The sequence below is a fragment of the Miscanthus floridulus genome, chromosome 8 (assembly GCF_019320115.1).
Source record: "Miscanthus floridulus cultivar M001 chromosome 8, ASM1932011v1, whole genome shotgun sequence".
NCBI classification, from domain to species: Eukaryota; Viridiplantae; Streptophyta; class Magnoliopsida; order Poales; family Poaceae; genus Miscanthus; species Miscanthus floridulus.
In genome coordinates, this window is record NC_089587.1 from 113,960,820 (window position 1) to 113,982,350 (window position 21,531).

A 21,531-nucleotide genomic window follows, 5' to 3' on the forward strand; every position below is an offset into this window, starting at 1 on the left:
CGAGTGTCTACGGTGACACTCGGCAAAGCCTTCCCCTTTGCCGAGTGCCGTGGCCTGACACTCGGCAAAGAGCCCAGCTTTGCCGAGTGTCCTTGCAATTACACTCGGCAAAGCTGGGAAATCTGGTGTTTTCCTCCAGTTTTTGCCAGCTTTGCCGAGTGCAGTGGCCATTGCACTCGGCAAAGAGGCCTTTGCCGAGTGTGACACTCGGCAAAGCGTCTATAATTGCCTATTTTTTTCTTGTTTTTACATTCCAACACTTCCATCACACATTCAAACAGAAAATTTCACAGATATTCATCACATTCTTCAAATCCATGACATTCATCACACATTCATCACTTACATATCACAAACACCATTTAGAAGTCACAAACATAAGTGTCTGAATATATCACATCGAAATTCACAAGTTCAAAAGTAGTTCATCATCTAACATCCAGTTTATTACCACAATTCCATGAACATGGACAAGTTCAAACTCATTACCAAATACGCCTTTGATTGGGCGGTGACTGATACGGATCCTGAGGATTAGGTGGATTATTGGAACCCGCCGACTGAGGCTGCACAAAGGAGTATATATTCTATGTGTTAGACATGTACTTGGCTAGCTAATTAGAAATTACTTGTATGTAAGAGACTGCAATTAACTTTCATACTCACAGGTGTAGGTCCATCCCAGGGTGAGGCTGCAGGTGGAGGTGGTGGAGCGAGCAGCTCAGGTGGCACAACAAGACCCGTATGTTGCCCAAGGCTTTGAAGAAAGCCCGTGATGCTCGACAACCTACTCTCATAGGTCTGACGCTGGGACATCAGTTGCGCCTGCAGCTCTTGACGCTGCCGAGCTTCTTCTTTGAGCCGGGCCTACAACATTTGACTCCAATGTTTTAGTAATGCATAGCTAATTACGGTATGTAAAAGTCAATATACGACGAGTCAAACTAAAATTACCTCGAGGACGTCGACCCGCTGCTGTGCAACGGTCGACCGTGTGCGTATGGCCAGGCTCTCGCTCGTGCTCCGGGCTCGGATCGTGGAGAGGTCGGGGACAGCGGTCGACTCGATTGTGCCATCAGCAATCCACATGCGGCCGTGCTTCTTCCCTCCTCCCAACCCCATGACGAGCTCCATATCAATCTCTTGCATGCACGGGTCGAAGTCTGGCCCATGGACTGACCTTGCCGCCGATGTGTACTCGCTGATGCGGGTGTGGACGCTCGGGTTCGTGTACTCCTAGGGCCCGTCCTCTAGGCTGAAGGAGACGTCGGACGTCGCCTTTCCCTTGTGGGACATGCACCATGCCTGGAAGTCCGAGCACTCCTGGCCTTGATGTGCCGCCCTCTATGAGAAAGACATCAAGAAGATTAGAAATCAGTCATAATTGAGCATCAGAATAGATAAATGAATTCGTGTACCCATGCGTCTCTGTATCCAGCGAGGTTGCGGCTGCCTTGATGGTGTGCTGGTCCTTGCATCTCCAAACGCCGTTCCCTTGCAGCGTTGTGCGTCGAGGCATACCCCTCCGTAAACCAGTTGTCCACGATCTTCTCCCACGCCTCGGGATACGATCCGCACCACCAGGGAATCATATGCATGTCATCTGGTAATTGACATATAAGATGATCGAATTAAACCTACTTATTCTCAAAACGAATCAATCTGGATGTTCTCATGTACCTCAATGTACTACTCCCGGGTCAGGTCCATGGTTTTGGCGTCGGCCTTTTTGTCCCTCTGTCCAAGCTTTGACCCGTAGTAGGTGACAATGGCCTGGATCTTCGCCTCGTGAATCATGTCGACGACGAGCTTTTTGTAGGCTTTGGTCGCTACCTGATCCTTCCTGCCCTCAAATCCCTCCTCGCATTTGAAATAAGCCTGCAGACAAACACGATATTTATATGGATATTTTTTAAAGAAAAAGTTCAATGAAAGAAGCAATGCTATGCGAGGAGACTTACCCAGAACTCCCCAATGACCCATGCTGCCTTGTTGGGGTACGGCTCCGTATCAGCGGCGATGGCGTAGTGGTCAAACGAACAGGCCGCCAACGTGTTGTTCTTGTACGTGACGACGCCGGGGTAGTGTTGCCTGCACAGAAGACCCAGGATGCCATTGGGGGTGCGTGCACCAGCACCAGACACAACCACCCAGTTCCTGCACATGTGATTAAGAAAAATTAGTAGTTCATCTTTGTTTGAACTTATCATATGAAGTAGGGGCAAATAAAATGTCAAGTTTACTTACTTTTGCCCTTTAGGGCGAATCACTGGGCGGCGGTGAGGAAGCAGAAAAGCAGGGAGGCTCACAGGACCTTGCAGGTACACCCTCGGAGTAGAGGAAGAGGAACCCGTGCCTCCCGCCAACGCCTCCTGCTCGTCGAAGGACGCCTCCTCCTCGTCGCCCTCGGGGGGCGTCTGCGAAACCTCCTCCTCCTACTGCTCCTCCTCCTCGTGCGCCCTCTCCACGGGCATCACCAGCTCCGCCTCCTCCGACACTTGGAGACATGCCGGGGGCCTCCTGCTCCTCGGGTTCCTCCTCCTCCTCGCGTCCGACCCCTCGGCCTCCTCCCCCACTTGGTAAAGCAACCTGACGGGCCTGTGACGCCCATCCGCCATCTTTGTTGAATCACCTGAAAAAAAAGAAAAGTATTACATGTATTAGAAATAATATTCATGCTTACAAAACACTTAATTAGAAATAGATGCAAAATGATAATCAACTTTAGTATTACATTTATTAGAAATAATCGTCATTATTTGGATTAGCTGGATCATAGGTCTCATCATCGCTATCAACATTGTCCAAATCATCAACACTAATTGAAGGAGGAATGTTGTCTTCATTGTCATTGCCTAAACGTAATCGCTCAAGCATTTGTAGGTCATCCACATTTTGGACCTCATCTCCAGCATCCTCATCATCAACCCTTTCATTGTCTACTTCCATTTCTATCGCTTCGGTTAAGTCTATCACAAAGCTTCCTTGTAGCCCCTCTTCTTGAAAGAACTCTCCCTCATATGCGCTTGGATTGAAGTTGTAATCTTCATCGTTTGGGGCAGGTAGTTTACCATGTGGTGATACCTTGTGCACAATAGCCCAACCCTTAAGCTCTTCGTCTTGGCACGCGTATGGCATATAATACACCTGGTAGGCCTATTGAGCCACAATATAGACATCTTTTCCCGGGTAGACGGAATCTGGTTGAATCTCCACTAGCCCAAGATTAGGGGTCCGTCTCGTTGCTCTAGGATCAAACTAGTGGCATTTGAATATGACAGGATTAAGAGCTTTGGAACCATGAAATGAAAGTTCATAGATTTCCTCAATTCTTCCATAATATTGGACCTCATCAGTGCCTGGTGTTAAAACTCCGCTATTTGTGGTCTTTCAATTGGGCCGACTCTGCTCGTAGCATGTTGTTTGAAAGCGATACCCATTCACGTCGTAGCCGTTAAATGACTTGACCCTAATGGCACAGCCGTTTGCAACCTGTCTTAACTCGTCACTTATAGTAACATCAGTTTGGGCCTTCTGTTTGAACCAAGAAATGAAATCGGGCCTCCCTGGTCCCACACCCTTTGAAAGAAGGGTATCAGTTTCCTGCGGGGTTGGATCCCTTCGTCCTTGCCAGGTTTGACGAGTGAATTCCCTATACCAAAGAGAAATAAGGGGTTTGGATGCGAAATATTGTGACGGCGTATCGAAACAAGGGGGTTGAGAACTTACCCAATGAACGGCTGCACCTCGACAAGGTTGGTCAACACATACAGCATGATACTGCGCCACTCTTCATTTTTTAATTGCTTAGTGGTCGATGCACTTGCGCTTTCCGAGCTGCCCTTGGAAAAGGCTGAGCTTCGATTCATTTTCGCCAACAATGTAACGAGGGGGTGGATTATGCACGCTAGGAAGGAGGTTCGGTTTGTAGTATTTCTGTGTGAAGGTTCCCACCTCCTCCCTAACGGTTTCCTCTGCAATGGAAGCCTCAATTTTGGCCTTATTTCTACATTTTGTTCGAACAGTCTTCAGACATCTCTCGATTGGATAGCACCACCGGGCCTGCACGGGCCCCCCCATACGTGCCTCATAGGGGAGGTGCACAATCAAATGCTGCATCGGCAAGAAGAAGCCGGGTGGAAAGATCTTCTCCAACTTACAGACCAACACAGGTGCCGCTTTTTCCAAGTCACAAACGACGGACCGGTCAAGCTCCTTTGCACAAAGCTGGCGAAAGAAATAGCTCAACTCTGCAAGCACTTGCCATATATGATCAGGGACATAGCCTCGAACCATCGCTGGAAGAAGCCGCTCAATCCAGATATGGAAGTCATGACTCTTCATCCCGTTGACTCGCAGAGTGCCTAAGTTGACTCCCCTCCTTAGATTCGCTGCATACCCATCAGGGAACATTAGCGTTTGGATCCATTGAAGTACTTCCCTCCCCTGATCCCTGGTCAAGACGAAATCGACCTTAGGCCGCCTCCATGTCTTGTTGCCTCTAGGAGGCTACATCTCTTGCTTTGATCTATCACATAACGTTGCTAGGTCCACTCTAGCCTTAGTGCTGTCCTTAGACTTTTTAGTGTCCATGAGTGTTCCCCAAAGTGCCTTGATGACATTCTTCTCGGTGTGCATTACATCGATGTTATGTGGCAGAAGAAGGTCATCGAAATAGGGGATCCTCGTCAAGCCTGACTTATGTGTCCACATATGTTGCTCACCATATCCCACAAACCCACCATCTGGAGCGGACACGAGAGCATCTATCTATGCATGAACCTCGACACCAGTCATCATCCGCGGTGGAGGGTCTGTCACTACGACACCTTTCGTAAAGTTCTTGATGTCTTGTCTGAATGGATGCTCAGAAGGGAGGAATTGCCGATGTGCGTCGAACGATGAATACTTGCCACCCTTCCGTAACCAGATGAACCTCAAAGCTTCCTTGCATACTGGGCATGGGAACTTCTCGTGAACACACCAACCGCTGAATAACCCATACGCCAGGAAGTCATGCATGGAGTACTGGTACCAAACGTGCATTTTGAAGCTTGTCTTTGTAGCTCTGTCGTATGTCCATACCCCTACCTCCCAAGCATGGATCAATTCATCAATCACCAGCTCCATGAACACACCCATATTACTCCCCGGGTGTCCAGGAATTATCAACGACAAGAATATGTTATGTCGTTCAAAGGAGACACCAGGGGGGGAGATTGAGGAGGATAACGAACATGGGCCAACATGTGTATGGGGCAGCCATCATTCCATAAGTATTGAACCCGTCTGTTGCCAACGCAACACGTACATTACGAGCCTCTCCAGCTTTTTCACGATATATGTCATCGAAGTGTTTCCATGCTTCACCATCGGCTGGATGCACCATCTTCTCCGGACTGTACCGTTTTCCATTTTTGTGCCATGTCATCTGTTTCACGGATTCCTCGTTCATGAATAGCCGTTGGATCCTTGATAGGAACGGAAGGCGCCGTACGATCTTCACTGGGACTGTCTCTGACTCTTCTGACCATCACCAGAGTTTGTCTCCAGGTACCTAGACGATTCACACTTTGGATAGTACTTTGCGTCCACATGTTCTTTCCAGAATAGGACGCACCCCTTCGGACAAGCATGTATCTGCTCATACGGCATCTTAAGTGCCTGAAGGAGCTTCTGTGAATCATACATGCTCTTTGGCAGGATGTGGCCCTCCGGAAGCAGGGTGCCAATCACGATCAACATCTTATCAAAGCCGTCTCGACTGATGTTTAACTCGGACTTCAACGCCATCAAGCGTCCAATGGCATCAAGTTCAGACACCGAGGACCAATCGTAAAGGGGCTTCTGAGCAGAGTTCATCATCTCGTAGAAAGCCTTTGTGGCTGCCTCCATCTCCTCCTTCTCGCATTCAACAACGCCGAGTGCTTGGTGAACATCATCTAACAAGTCTGGTACACCGGCATCATCATCAAAAGCTTCGATGCGTGGTCTCACCACCTCCTCTCTCGTACAATGGGCTTCACCATGGTAGATCCACCAGGGTGTAGCCCAACATATATCCATTCTTCACAAGATGTTTACCCATGTCGACCCTGTTTATCCTTCTCCTGTTTGCACATTTGGAGCAGGGACACGGCTCTAGCAGATGTGATGACGAAGCCTTGCCAAATGCCTTGTTCAAAAAAGCCTCGGTCTTGCGAAACCATTCATCTGTGTACTCCATGTGACTTTTCTAGCCCATGTACATCGACTGACGGTCATCCATCCTCTAAAATGCCAGCGAGTAATGCAACCATCAACTACATCTACATGACTTTTATACTGTCTAATAGGTGAGGATAGGTCCTAATCCCACCCACGGATGCGTAGATGAGGTTAGTTACCATGGTCTGCTCCTATCCCAGACATAATTTCGGCAGCACCTCCCCGTTGTTCTCCCAATACACGTCCTGGCAGGGAGAGTGTGTATCCAGAGAACAACGGGGAGGTAATGCCGAAACCCTGTCTCGGATTGAAGTGGACCATGGAAACTAAACTCATCTACGCATCCGCGGGCTGTCCAAATAACGTGGACAATCTGAAAAAGATAAGGCCGTAGATATGCAAAGATATGCATACCACCAACCATATCTCTTTCGGACGGGAGACGCCTAACTTGGTTACGCGATCTACGACCAAGGTACGCAAAAGAGGGGTTATACCTAGGGTGTCGGTGGTGTCAGGCTAGCGGGGCGGTGGCGAGTCGGTGCAGTGGCGAGGCGACGCGGTGCAGGCAGACCCGCAACGCCGAGGAAGACGATCGGTGTAGCCAAGGTGCTCCGGCTCCGCTCAGACAGTTCCTTCACCTGCATGAAAAACAAATAGATTTGGGTCAATTCTAAACTTTGGCAGCACCTCCCCTGCACGGGGAGGTTTCCAAAACCTGCAAAAAACAACGGCACGAAGGCCGACAATCACAACGGCTTGAAGGCCGACAATCACAATGGCTCGAAGGCCGACAATCACAACAGCTCGAAGGCCGACAATCACAATGGCTCAAAGGCCGACAATCACAATGGCACATCATTATACCTTGGCGGCAGAGGCGTCGACGAGATGAGAACACGGGGAAGATGGCGCCGGGAACGGAACGGGAAGGCAACCTCCTTCCTCCTTCTTCCTCCTTCCTCTCCTTCCTCCTTCCTCTCCCCCTTCTTCCTCCTTCTGCACCGGTCGTTCGGTGGGGCGTGGCGGGCCGGGCAGCGGCGGGGCAGCGCCCGGTAGGGCCAGGTGCGGCGCTCATCGCCGGTCGCGGCGGCGGGAAGCGGGGCCGGACGCGGCGCGGCGCAAATCGGCGGCGGGGATGGTCGGGGCGGGGCTTGATGCCGGCGTCGGGGCAGCGCGCGCGTGCAGCGGCGGCGCGGGGCGGGGCGCCAGGGCAGCGCGCGGGCGCGGCAGCGGCGCGGGCGGCGCGCGCGTGGGCGGCGGCGCGGGTGCGGTTGTGTGGATAGGGTTTGGCCGGGGTGGGCCGGCCGTGGCCCAATTTGATGTTAGGTCCTTTGCCGAGTGCCACGGGCCGGCACTCGGCAAAGGTTTTTATTTTTTTTACTTATTTTCTTTGCCGAGTGCCCTGTCTCTGGCACTCGGCAAAGAATTTTTTTTTTGCTCCCAGATTTTTTCTTTAGGGTTGCTACAGTGCTTCAAAGTACATGTTAAAATTTGGTTGAATTTGATGACTTTTTACTATATTTTTAGAATTATTTTTGTTTTGTTGATTTATTTCACAAAAAACAAGTTTGAACTGCAGGTGCATCGAATAATGAAATCTAATCATTCGAAAAATAATTGTCATGCTAGTGAGTGTGTTTTGAGGTCGTATCCAGGAACTTGCGGGATATTTTTCACATCTTGTTAACGAAACATGAGGACAAATTCGCGGCCAAAGTATTTTTAAATTGTATAAAATTCAAACGAATTCAGAAAATCATGAAACTTGTGAATGCGTCGTTATATAGCATGTGGAGCCTATGGTAAAAATTTGAAAAAGTTTCATGCACGTTGTCACGTACGGTGCTTAGAAACTAGGACATCGTGCATTTGCCGAGTGTTTAGCTTAGAAAACCACATGGAGATGTCTTGGTTTCTAAGAACCGTACGTGACAACGTGCATGAAACTTTTTCAAAATTTTACCATAGGCTCCACATGCTATATAACGATGCATCCACAAGTTTCGTGATTTTCTGAATTCGTTTGAATTTTATACAATTTAAAAACACTTTGGCCGCGAATTTGTCCTCATGTTTGGTTAACAAGATGTGAAAAATATCCCGCAAGTTCCTGGATACGGCCTCAAAACACACTCACTAGTGTGACAATTATTTTTCGAATGATTAGATTTCATTATTCGATGCACCTGCAGTTCAAACTTGTTTTTTGCGAAATAAATCAACAAAACAAAAATAATTCTAAAAATATAGTAAAAAGTCATCAAATTCAACCAAATTTTAACATGTACTTTGAAGCACTGTAGCAACCCTAAAGAAAAAATCTAGGAGCAAAAATAAAAAAAAATTCTTTGCCGAGTGCCAGACCTGACACTCGGCAAAGGGGGTCTTTGCCGAGTGCCAGAGACAGGGCACTCGGCAAAGAAAATAAACAAAAAATTAAAAAATTCTTTGCCGAGTGTCTGACGGCGACCACTCGGCAAAGCCTAACGGTGGGTGGCCGCCGTCACCTCGGTTAGCCTTTGCCGAGTGTTTAGCTTTGCCGAGAGCCCGACACTCGGCAAAGGGAGGCTTTGGCGAGTGCTATCCTTTGCCGAGTGCCTGGCACTCGGCAAAGAAGGATATGCCGAGTGTTTGGCTTTGCCGAGTGCGGCACTCGGTAAAGTGTATCTTTGCCGAGTGCCCAACATTTGGCACTCGGCAAAGTAGGAAACACTCGGCAAAGTCCCTGTTTCCCGTAGTGACGGATAATAGGCCGGCACGACGCGGCCCGATCAATTCTAGCCATTGGATGACTTCAGGGGATTCCCAGCCATTAGATGAGAATATATAAGCAAGCCCCCAAACCCTAATCTCCAATTTCCTTCCCATAGACCACGGCCTCCACCCCGACTCCAACCCCCGACCCCTGACTTCCGTTCCGTGGCTATCTCCTCCGGCCTGGCTCCAGTCCCCCCTGCGGTCTTCTCCCACGTCTGACTCCTCCTGTCCTGCGGTCTGCGCTCAGATCCTCCTCCAGTACTCCCCACGACGGCTCCTCCTTCCGTCCCTACGTCGCGACGACATTGGCGTGGGGGAGCTGCACGGCGACCTCAGTGTGGCAGCACGGCAGCGCAACGGCTCTGTGCTGACGAGCTAGAGAGAGGCCTCGACGTGTGGCGCAACGGCCTCGGCGAGGAAGCGGCGACGCGGTACGGTGGCCTCGGCAAGGGAAGCGGCGACGCGGTGGCCTCGTCGCCTCGGGCCAGGGGCAGCACGGGCACGCACAGGCTGTCGTTCCCAACAGCACAGCTAATAGCCTATAGTGCCGTGCCTGGGTCGGGATGCCGACACGACGGCACTACGCGGCACGGCACGGCAACGCCGCCGTGTCCCGCCTGGCCGTGCCAGTGTTGTACCGTGCCTGGACGGCCCGTTTGGCCATGTATACTGCTCGTCGTGGTCCCCGCGCTCGCGATGCTCGCATTGCTGCTGCCTTTGTGCCGTGCTCATCGAGGATGCCCACCACTTGTTCGACGAAATGCCTCGAAGGGGGTAACCTTACCTATTCAGAGAAGATTAGACTGTATCAAAATAAACTAAGCAACCAAACACGTCCTGGGGTTAGGCAGGCCTAGACAGCACAGGCAACCAAACAACTAGGAATTGACTTAGTGGGAGCAGTCTAGACTGTCTAGGCCAGGATTGTAGCCGGTCTAGAAATTGGCCATGAAGCAGAAAAACACCATTGCTAGTTGCAGATGCAAGTCCTCGTACCGTACAGCCGCTGGTCCATGAGACCGTGAGTGCTCGCACGGTTGCATCTTTGACGTGGCCCATGGCCTCGCCGCTATCCGTGACCAGCGCCCCCTCCGCGGAGCGTGGACTCCCACAGCAGTCAGCAGCGTCTTCTCGTCCGCCTCGGCGTCTGCAAACGTGAACTTGTTATTACCGGACAACAGTTTGAGCAGGATGACCTCGCCAACACGTCGAGCTCGAGTGTGGGCGTACATGAGTGATGAGGCGACGATCCGAGTGCTGCCGTTGGCCGCGGCGACTGCACTGCACGCTCCATCCCAAAAGAAGAGCAAGGATCCGCACGCTGCACGGACCGTAAGAAGAGCAGGAGCGTCCGATTTCTGCATCTGCACACTCCCGCTGGCCGCTGGCCGCCGGTCCCATAAGAAGAGCAGGAGCATCCCGAGGGCGGTGGTCACCTGGTAATGTTCTAACTTCTAAGCAGCCTAGAACACTGTCGCCGACAGCGTCCAGGCTAAACTCCTTGACCTCCTCACTGATGTCCGTCCCGGACGCGATGGACACGAGGTGCAGACGGCCGACAGTGGCTCAAACGGAGAAATCAAGCAATGCAGTAAGATTTGCTGTCAATTTGTATTTGGGAGCAATCAAACAAGTGCCAGGCAGTGCAGCGGGCAGCGGGCAGCGGCACTAGATTTTTTGGGGGCGAAACAGATATGAAGTCGTTATATCCCTATTCAATAAGGAGGAGGGATGGTGGGAGTTGGGCTTAGGTGGTTGGTTGGTTGGAGGACTAATGTTCACGATTGATCATGGTCATCAGGCCAACGAATCAAACCCAGTCGCAACTAATGTTCCAGCCATCCATGGTCAGTCCAAGTCGGAACTAGTCGCAACACCATGACCGATCTCAGCCACAAACCATTATTTCTAGCTGTGATTGAACCCTCCCAGGTATGGGCGCGCAAACCGCAGTCGGAGCTTGATTCTGTTGCAACCAGCAGGTGTGGGTGGGAGTTCGGTCTCAGGTGGTTAGTTGGTTGATGCACCGTAACATGTTGGTTGGTTGTTTTGTCAGCTCAGTTGGAAAATTAATGGCATTATAAGTAGCGTCCTTTCCTGTAGCAGTGAGCTATCGTACGTTTTCGTTTGAAGATAATAGAGATCTTGTACGGCGATTGTAGTTGATAGATCTGAGACAGGTAATATTTTCAATACCATTAATTAAGATTTGAAAGAATTTTTTTAAACATATCAGGCAACAGAGCTGCCGATTATATTAAAAAGAAGATGAGCCTAAAGCGGGCACAACGATACAACAACGACCAACACTCATGTCAGAAACCAAACTCAACAAAAAGAAAAAAAAACAACTCTAGTTGGTCGAATTAGGACAACAACATGAAACTGCACAACTCCGAAGCTCAACTCAGAAAAAAAGAGAACCACCAACAACTCCAACCACCACACTGCACCGCCAACCCCTGTCGTTACCAACGATGATCCACACCGGGCTAGCTGCTGCCAAGTAGGACAAGTCACCGTGTAGCCCTCCCATAATCAGATCCGCTTTGCGCCGCCTACCAAGACGATGTACCACACCAGACTAGCCACCGCTAAGCAGGGCTAGCCGCCGCAGTCCACTGCAAGCTGCCAAACCAAATGCGAGAGTTGCCTTTGGCGCTCACCAAGCCGATCCGTCCACCGAGATCCAAGCGCGCACATAGTAGCTCCCAAGACGTAGCTGCCTCTCGAAGGTAGAAGTGCTACACACGTCCTCCAGCTGCTAGTCAGAGCGCCTTCTTGCACCAAAAACAGCCACCATTGTGTAGGACCGTCCGCCGCCATACCACACAGGTCACCTCGGCAACACAAATCTCCTAGCCACCACCTCCCACATCGTCCACATTGCTAACTCCGTGGGCACCACCCACGCCAACCTCAACTTCGTGGTCGCAACTAGCGTGCAGTCCGACGAAACCATCGCCCTGTAACACCTTCGGTGTTACATTGCACTGTTTTTGCTAAAACACTGCATGAGCATCATACTTGTATGTGGATGTGTGTAATATAGGGTATAAGTAATGTAGATAACTTGAAACGTTCGTCGGGAACATGAAACAAATGTTACGTTTCATGTCACTTTATACCGTTTAGGGTTCTAAGTGATTTTTTATCAAACAAAAATGCAATGGAACACTTATGCGAGACTTTGATAAAGCTCGTAGTATGAACTTCGTAGGTAACGGTGAAATACTCGTGGTCCGGAACGAGGGTCACTAGCTAGCTTAGTGGGTAGCTTGGAAATCGAAAGTGACGCGAATCCGAAAGAATGACGTAGTTGTTTCTTAAGTCGGATAGTGTGTCGACGAGGCAAAGTTCGGGCATTTTTAGAGGAGGATCGGGTTAAGTAATGGCAAGGTGTTTTAGCTTAGTTTGATAGACCTATATATCCTCTAGAGCATAGAACAACTGGTTTGGCTTTTGGGCCACCCGGTTTGAGTTTTTGGGACGCTTTAAGAAGCCTGCAAGTCACTGTCCCGGGCGATCTCTGTGTCTGGGCGCGATCACCGTGCCAGCGCTCGTCATCGCGGCGTCTGCTGCCCAGCGGGCGCGCCATGCGCGGGCCACCGCTCTGGCCATCCCTACCTCTGGCACCGCCCTTCTGACCGCGCCTCATTGCTGCCCTGGCACGCCGCGCAAAGCTCTCGCTCGCGCACAACCACGTGGACCCACACCGCCGCGCCGCGCCCGGACTGCTCTGCTCGCCGTCGTGTCAAACTGTGCCCTAGCCGCGTTGCGTACCGACCACCGCCTGCACGGCCACTGTTGCCATTGACCTTCGCAGCGGTACATGCATAGGCCCGCCGCTTGCCCTCGCCATCGCATCCGAGCGCGCTACGTCGCCACGCTACCGCCTGCGCGGTCACTATTGCCGTTGACGCCTCGGGGCTACACGCGCGTGGGATGGCTACCTCACTGCGCCATCACATCCATGTCCACTGCCACGCTGCGCAGCTGTCTTCCCTGACCCGCCATCCTCTGCGGTGCTCAGCGCTGAGCCGTCGTGCCTAACTTCCCTGTTGTCCAGTCGCCATGCCGCCGTGACTGTCCCTCCGATTTCGCCATAGTGAAGCCACCACAGTGAAATTAACTCTGCCCTCGGCTCCGCTGGGTAGCTATCTGCACGACCGACCCCACCTCACTGCTTGTACCGCCGCACAGTGCCCCAATTTAGAGTCACCGCTCCGCCGGGTCCTTAAGACCGGGGTGGCATGTGTTGTCGGCAAACCATGTACCAAAAGCATCTCGTGGCGATTCCTTGCGCTGATAGCCTCATCTCCACCTGCTAAGCACCCTGCGCACCTCGGCCGAAGCGCTACCGCAGCCCAATTTGCCTTAACGAGGCCGTGCCATCGCCGTGCACCGCCACACCGCCCGTGCGCACGCGGCTAGCTCAGCTCGGGCCATCTCCGAACGAATCACCGCCTTGAGGAGTTCCGTGGTGGGTCACTGGAGCTCACTAGCTGCCCCTTTTGCCCCAACTTCACTGACATTCACTAGAACACCATCGCCGTGACTGCAGGATCTCCGCCACCATGGTTAGGCCGTGCTGCTACGTCCCGGCTCACGCTTCCTTCGCCCGACGCCTCGCATTCGCTCCTAGGTAAGGGTCAGCTCAGTAGTTAGGGAGGGGAAGGTCTGCTGTGGCCGACGTATGCTGCTGGTGCCAGCGCCGCCGTGCCGGAGTGCGCGCACGGGCGTCGGGGGTATCGATGTGGCGAAGGAAGGATTTTCTGAGGGCGTAGCTGTAAAATAGTAGACTAGCGGAATAGTGCACTTAGTGCTCGTGGGAATATAGAGTATTCCGAGGGTGTTTTTGCTTATTGCCAACGCGCGTGGGTCCTTCCCTCCGCGGGCCGTCGTCCGGCTGGGCCACGCTCCCGTGTGGGCCGCGCTGCATGTGCGCGCGCGTCGCGCCGTTTTGGGCCGAGCCGAAGCGCGTGGGCCACGCGATAGAATTGTGTTTTCCAATTTCCAGTAAAATAGGAAGTGTTTATTCAATAAAGTTTTTAGCTGAACTTTTATAAATTGTAGTAAATTGTGTAGTTGTCTAAAAATAGTGAAACTAAGTTTGTTAGGTTCATAAAAATGCCATCTATCTGTTAGTATAGTTAGATTACACTTAGTTGTGACAATGGTAGGTTCATAAATTCAAACTAGACGACTTAGTATTATGTAGATTAATAATTGTTGGAATTTTTGTGGCAAATTGGTGTTAGCGATAGCTATAAAAATTTTATAGTAGGATCACTAGATTATTATGTACTTTGCTGTAAATTTTGTAGCCCTAGAGTAGGTTGATAAATAGAGTAGCTATTATCCTTGCTTTATCATATATAGCGTAAATCAGCATTAGGAGTAAGAATACATGTAATTGCTATAATAATGTATTCCATATTTCATACTTGTTATTGGTAACAATAGATAACTTAGTACCGTGGTCGGTAGCACTAGCTTAGTAGTTAGACAGAGGTACTTTATTTTAAGAGTTGTTGTTGCTATATTACTAAGTATTGCATCATCATTTCATGCATGTAGATCACGAGTTGGTAGAGTTCGTGCCCGTCAACAAATAGGAGTATGAGGAAGTCATTGAGGAGTACGAGGAGGACATCCTCGTGTAGGAGGGAGCCCCGAAGCCTGTTGGTGCTGACTTTGCTGACCCGTCGCCTGCCCAAGGCAAGCCCCGGTGCATAACCCCTATTTTTTATCACTGAATATATATATATATATATATATATATGATGTGCATTTATGTTACAGGAATTTTATGAAAACTACATGCATAAATATATCTACCTATGAGTCCTACTAGTACAGGTCGAGTAGCTGCTATGCTCAGGATGTCGGTAGCGTGAGTAACCTGCCGTTACTGACAAGTAGGTGATAAATATGATCACTCATGATAAAATGTGTAAAGGTAAATGGTGACTAGGCAGGGATGTGGTTTGGGTATTGGTGGGTGTAATGGGTTGTGTCTTGCGGCCAACAGGGCATAGTTCGGTTACACTTTTTCCCTGTCTATGTCGATTGAGGACCAGTCATTACATAAGTCTCTAGGCAAGTCACAGATCAATTGTCCCGAGCATATACTTGGGTATGGGCGTAGGGAAGACTTGTTGCTCTCTTGTCGTGGATCCGGCTCTTTCCGGACCGACTGATTGGAGGCAGAGATGGTGGAGGTCCTTGCACCACACTGAGTCAGGGACTCAGGAGTGGGGGCTTGGAGTCCAAGTTTGGACGGGGACCTAGACACCCAGGACAGGAGACTAATGGGTTGGTCCTGCTTGTGCCTGGGGTACAAGCGGGGCGTGTGTCTTCAGGGCACCTAGCTAGGCACATTGGTTCGCGAATCGCCGGGAAATCCAGTACGGCTTGTCTACGGTCTAGCACCATAGTAAGAACTGAAGGATGGAAGATGATGAAATGGAACTGATCACTCAACTCTTGCTTGAAAGTAGAACATGTGCTTATATAGACTGGATAGATAATAACTTAATACAGCTAATGATATAACATAAATAAGGACTCACTATTAGTATTGCTTTCCGCAAAAAGAAAACTAGCAAAACATAAAGCTCATCGTATCCTTGGAGTCGGGAAATTATTCCCACTAGTCGGATAAGTCTTGCGAGTACATTGTGTACTCAGGGTTTATTTTCCCCTGTTGCAGGTGATGCTTGAGAAGCACCGTTGTGTGGAGGATTCTTCTGGTGGGCTCAGACAGATCCTCGTTCTTATTGCTAGATGTTTATTTTAAATTCCGCTGTTTATCATTCCACACTCTGACATTTGGTATTGTAATAATGTACTTTTAAGAAACTCTGATGTATGAAATGGACAAGTATTGTAACTCGTTCTCATTATTGGATCCTTAGGAAAAATGTGGATCTTTCGGGTTCTCCCTTGGGGTGTGCCCGACGGATATCACCCGCTGTAGCTTGCTTTCGGGGTGCTTAGTGTCTGGTGGAAGACGAGCACCTCCGTAAGCGTGTTATTTCAGGCGGTTCTGCCACACGCCCTCCATTGGCAAGCAGATGCGACGCCCTCCAATCGCCGCGCCAATACCCTCCTCCTGACCGCCTTCCTCCGACGTGGACACCAAACACTTGAATCCTCAACTAGGCCTCCACCTTCCTCACCACGATGTAGGCCACTGCCACAGACTAACCAAGCGCGAGCTTCCAAAAACCTACGCCTCCAAGGAGGGACATGACGCCACTGGCATCGCGGTCGCCTGACCAGAAGGTCAAGGTTTTCACCTAGGAAGAACACGCCACGCAAAGGGGAGAGGGCCATTTGATGGATGCTTCCAAGGAAGAAAGCCATCATCGGCCCGAGAAGGACAAAGCTTTCGCCATGGCGCCTCAACCCCATGCACATCAAAGGCTACGGTTAGCCCACTGTGCCAAGTGATGCCCCATGACTACCACCCCGCAAGTTGCTTGCCCGCATGACTAGCCACACATCGTGGTCGTTACCAGCTCAAGCACCAGCTATACCAAGCATCACGCGGTGCCGAAGCTAGGCGCCACCATCTAGACCTCCTGGACACTGCAGCCATGTGGCTCCCATGCTGCCACACCACCGCCGTGCCATCCCGTGATCGCCTCACCACCGTGCCGTCGCAGCCGCTCCACGACAGTCGCCGGTCCCTTTAATGGCGCGCCAGATCTGGCCACCTGGACACCGGATCTATCCATCCGAGCACTAGATCTGGCTGCCCGAGAACCAGACCTAGCACTCTGGTTTCCCGCTGTGGCAGAATCGTCCGAAATAACACGCTTTTGGAGGCGCTCGTCTTCCACTAGACACTAAACACCCCGAAAGTTAGCTACATCAGACAGTTCTGTCGAGCCCACCGTAAGGGAGAACTCGAATCAATCCACATTTTACCTACAGAATCCAATAATGTGTACGAGCTTACAATACTTAGTCCATTTCATACAACAAGAGTTCTTGGAAATTATTTATTACAATACCAAGGTTCAGAGTGTGATAATTAAACAGCAGAATCAAAATAAACATCTAGCGGAAACGATACATGGATCCATATGTGCCCACCAGAAGAATCATCCACACAAGAGCTACTCCTCAAGTTGCACCTGCAATAGGGGTAAAATGAACCCCAAGTACACAATGTACTCACAGGACTTACCCGACTAGTGGGAATAGTTTCTCGACTCTCAAGGATATGATAGGCAATATGGGTTTGTTGTTTTCTTTTTGTTTGCGGAAAGCATTACTAATAGTTCATCCTTACAGTCAAGTTTTATTAGCAGTCATGATTACTACATTAGCTAACCATTCTAGGTAAGCACATGTTCTACTTTCAAGCAAGGGTTGAGCAATTAGAACTATTTCACCATCTTTCATCTTCTAGTTCTTACTACGGTGCTAGACCATAGCCAAGTCGTACCGTCTCACGGAAACAGTGATTCGTGAACCAATGTATCTCAGCTGGGTACACCGAAACACACGCCTCGTTTGTACCCTAGGCACAAACAAGACCAACCCATTCCACTCCTGCCATGTAGTCCTGGTCCCCATCCAAACTTGGACTCCAAGCCCCCATACTTGAGACCCAATCTCAATATGGTGCTTAGACCTTCACCTTTCCCCGCCTCCAATCAGTCGGTCTGGAAAGAAGCAGAACCCATGATAAGAGCATAATGAGACTTCCCACTCCCATAAGCAAGTATGTACTCGGGATAATAAGTTTGTGACCTGACTACCATCCACAACAACGGATGGTTCTTAATCGACATGAATAGGGAAACAGTGTAACCAAGCTAAGCCCCGTTGGCCGCGGGACACAATCTATTACACCCACCAATATCCATACCATAACCTTGCTCTGTCTCCATTTTTCCTTTCATCATTTTACTATGAGAGTAATAATAATCCCCTATTGTGAGCTACCATAACCTAAGCATAACAGCTACTCAAACCTGTACTAGTAGGACTCAAAGGAAAGTTATATCTATGCATGTGGTTTCCATAAATTCTTATAACGTAAATGCACATAACATATATAAACAATTATTATAAAAAATAAGGGGTTATGCACTAGGGCTTGCCTTGGGCAGGCACAGTGTCAGCTGAGTCAGTCGTCGGTGGCTCCGGGACTTCCTCCCTCATGAGGATCTCCTCCTTGTACTCCTCGATGATCTCCTCGAACTCACGATCGTCGGTGGTAACTATCTCCACCAACTCGTTCTCTACATGCATACGATGACGATGCCACTTAGCATTTACGCAACAACAACTCTTAAAATAAGAATACACATACTAAGCTAGCTCTAATGACTAAGATACTAAGCTAACTATCATCTTCATCAAGCGAGGTGTTGGATTCAACTAAAAAACCCTTAGCTTGGCAAATTAGGGATATATCTTTATTTCTTCTAGTGATTTAATGTATATTGAAACAAAGAGCATTTAACTACCCTAATGCTTAGTCTACCCTAAGGCTACAAAAATTACAGTGAGCACGTAATAATACCATGAAGCTACTATAAACATTTCATGACCAAAGCTAGCACCAATTTACCACAAAAATTCCTACAATGATTAATTTAATAATATGAAGCATTCTCAAATAATTTAATAGCTCCTGGTATCAACATGTATATATATGAACTAAATACACCAACAGATAGAGAAACATTATTTTATGAACCTAACAAAATTTGTTTCATAATTTTTGGACATCTACATGATTTTATATTAATTGCCAAAGATCAGCTCAGAAATTAAATTAGAAAACTATTTCTAATTCCTTATGAAAAAGAAAAATGAATTCTCCCGCGTGACCCACACGCGTGGCCCACGAGACGTAGCGTGCACGCGGGACAGCCTGCGGCGGGGGAATCCCGCGTGCGCTGGCGATTTTGCAAAAGAGACCTCAAACTTCTCCTGAATTACAACTAAGTCCTAACACTATTTCCCCCTCTCTCAAACCTTCTCACTTAACCCCTTGGCTTTCCTGAAATTTCCCCGTGCACACCCCGGTCACTCAGCGCATGGCGACACGGCAGTAACGACACAGCATGGCCGTGCCAGCCACCTAGGACCTACGCCGACCCTCCTAATGGGTCGGTCACCATCTTCGACCCGAGCGGCTACGCTAAGCGGCAGTGCGGGGTGACATGACTTGCTTGGGAAGGTTGTAACGATGCACGGCCATCCACGACGGCGGCGCCACTATTTCAACGAGATGGGGTAGCTACAGACATAATTAGTTAGCATGCGAGCATCAGGAGACTACCGTAGACCTAGCCGAGGTGACCGTTGGGGCGGACGATGATGGAGGAGGGCTGGCCACATGTGGCCGAGCCATGCGGTGGCGCACCACGGTGGCACGGTCGTGTCAACGATGACTAGGAGGCGGTAGTGGTTCCACTGGCGTGCGCAAGGTGGAAAGGGAGGCAAGGCAAAGCTTATGGTGCAGGACGTTAGGAGGGCTGCCCACATCCGTGGCCGGACGCGACCTTATCGGCACGGCGGTGGGGAAACTCCAAAATTGGAGCTTGGCCTTGCATGGTTCAATGATGGGTAGGGTCGAGCAGAGAGAGCACCTGATGGTGAAGACATGGATGCACTGAATTGAATGGAGGTGATCACTTGGTGGCCAATTGATGGCGCAGCTTGACAACAACAGTAGAGAGAGAGAGGGTAGCAAGTGGGCTCGTCACGGTCTCGCCTTGGCAGGACATGGTCAGTATGATCGTGGAGGCACACGCACAAACACTTCGTACAAGCGTGCGTGTCCTCAACCGGCATGGCCCGTATGTCTGTAGAGCCATAAATGACAAGGCTACTGTGAGCTCGGCCATCTGCGCGGTAGTGGCAGCCTCGAACTGGGTTGGTAGCGGCATAGAGGTGCAGAGGACAGGCGTGGACGTGACGGTGATGTGATGACACTAGTAGTGGCTGTGTCGCGGCGCTGGGCATGTTAGTAGTGCGGTGAGGCAGCAGTGCGCGGATGCGACAACGAGGTGATGGCGCCGACAGTGGCTTTGTTGTGGCGTGGGGCAGGGTAGGCGGCAGTAGCTCTGTGCGCCGGGGCTAGCGGTAGCCGGGCCACAGCTAGGCCAGAGGCAGCCATGGCTAGCCACGCGAGGCATCGCATGCACACGCGACCAACATGGTGACACCGAGCGCCCAAGCATGGTGACCGTGCCCACGTAGCCAACCAGCCCGAGACCGAGTCGTGCATGAATTTTAAAGCGCCCATAACCACTAAACGGTTGCTTCAGGAGCCAAACCATCTTCACCATGCTCAAGGTGGCATGTGAGGCTACCAAACTGAGCTAAAACTTAACACCTTTTCTTAACCCAATTTCGCAAAATAAATTACCAAATATAGCATTGTCTTGCTGTCCATGAACTTGAAAATATTCTGTCTTTGAGCTGAACTTGAATCCAAGTTGCATTTCTAGGCTATTAGAAATATTAGCTAGCAATGTTATTTTTCTACAGCAAGTATTTCATTGTCATCTACAAAGTTCATATTCCAAACTTTATTTAAGCGCCACATATATGTTCTATAGCATTTTTGTTCAATAAAAAATAGTTTTAAACCCTACTTCATACATATGAGTTATGAAATAGCTTATCATTTAACCTTTTTATTGATCATCTGAAGTTGCAAAAATGCTATCTACACATTCATCACATGCATTATTACATAAACATGATGCTCATGACATGGTTTCATAGTCTGTTTTGGGCGTAACACCGAGGGTGTTACAGCCCTACCCCCCTAAACAAAATCTCGTCCTGAGATTTTATGTGAGTGCCTAGTGTAGGAAAAGGGTAAAAGTAAGCTTTTAACATAAACTATTACCTCGGCACACCGGGGAGAAGATGGGGATAATGCTCCAGAATATAACTCTCCTGCTCCCAAGTTGCTTCATCCTCCAAATGGTTTTGCCACTGAACTTTATAAAATTTCACCACTTTGTTTCTAGTAACTCTCTTTTTCATCCAAGATTTTGACAGGATGCTCAATATAAGAAAGATCAGGTTGAAGAGGGAGTCCTTCAATTTCTACCACCTCCTCAGGAACTCGTAAACACTTCTTTAATTGGGAAACATGAAAGACATTATGTGTTGCTGACAAAATATCCGAAAGTTGGAGATGATAAGCAACCAAACCACATCGTTCCAAAACTTTATAAGGTCCCACATAACAAGGAGCTAACTTTCCACGGACACCAAACCAATGCACACCTTTCATTAGGGATACCTTTAGGTATACATGATCACCAACTTCAAACTACAAGGGACTTCTCCTCTTGTCCGCATAAGCTTTCTAACGGTTCTGAGCCGCTTTCAAATGACTTTGAATAACACTGACTTGCTCTCTTGCTTCTTTGATAAAATTAGGCCTAAAATAACCATGGTCACCCACTTCCACCCAATTAAGAGGTGTTCTACATTTCTTACCATATAGGGCCTCGAACGGTGCCATTCGAATGTCTCTTGATAGCTATTGTTATAGGAAAACTCAGCTAA

At 49.4% G+C, this 21,531-nt stretch overlaps 1 protein-coding gene across 3 annotated transcripts; it reads right to left on the reverse strand.

The window, feature by feature from the left end:
- Nucleotides 1–272: 272 nt before the first annotated feature.
- LOC136477185 (uncharacterized) lies at nt 273–10,659 on the reverse strand. Of its 3 annotated transcripts, XR_010763904.1 has the most exons (13): nt 10,198–10,659; nt 9,964–10,114; nt 7,075–9,751; nt 6,705–6,848; nt 3,730–6,271; nt 2,735–3,652; nt 2,248–2,632; nt 1,962–2,157; nt 1,681–1,878; nt 1,419–1,603; nt 955–1,344; nt 667–867; nt 273–566 (listed from the first exon to the last, which is right to left on the reverse strand). XR_010763904.1 is itself a non-coding variant. In XM_066475258.1 (9 exons), exons 7-9 carry the CDS (start codon nt 1,147–1,149, stop codon nt 486–488), a joined length of 477 nt encoding a protein of 158 aa, XP_066331355.1. In that variant the 5' UTR covers nt 1,150–1,344; nt 1,419–1,603; nt 1,681–1,878; nt 1,962–2,157; nt 2,248–2,632; nt 6,705–6,848; nt 7,075–8,625; the 3' UTR covers nt 283–485. The 3 variants fall into 3 exon arrangements, 1 of the variants encoding a protein (XP_066331355.1); XR_010763905.1 differs by lacking the exons at nt 2,735–3,652; nt 3,730–6,271; nt 7,075–9,751 and having other exon boundaries at nt 286–566; nt 10,198–10,645; XM_066475258.1 differs by lacking the exons at nt 2,735–3,652; nt 3,730–6,271; nt 9,964–10,114; nt 10,198–10,659 and having other exon boundaries at nt 283–566; nt 7,075–8,625.
- Between the last annotated feature and the right edge of the window lie 10,872 nt (nt 10,660–21,531).

Coding starts and splice junctions, on each gene's coding strand:
- LOC136477185 (XM_066475258.1), bottom strand. CDS start 1,149: ATGCAAGAGATTGATATGGAGCTCGTCATGGGGTTGGGAGGAGGGAAG. Junction 868..954: donor AGCGGGTCGACGTCCTCGAG/GTAATTTTAGTT, acceptor CAAATGTTGTAG/GCCCGGCTCAAAGAAGAAGC. Junction 567..666: donor CCTGGGATGGACCTACACCT/GTGAGTATGAAA, acceptor TCCTTTGTGCAG/CCTCAGTCGGCGGGTTCCAA.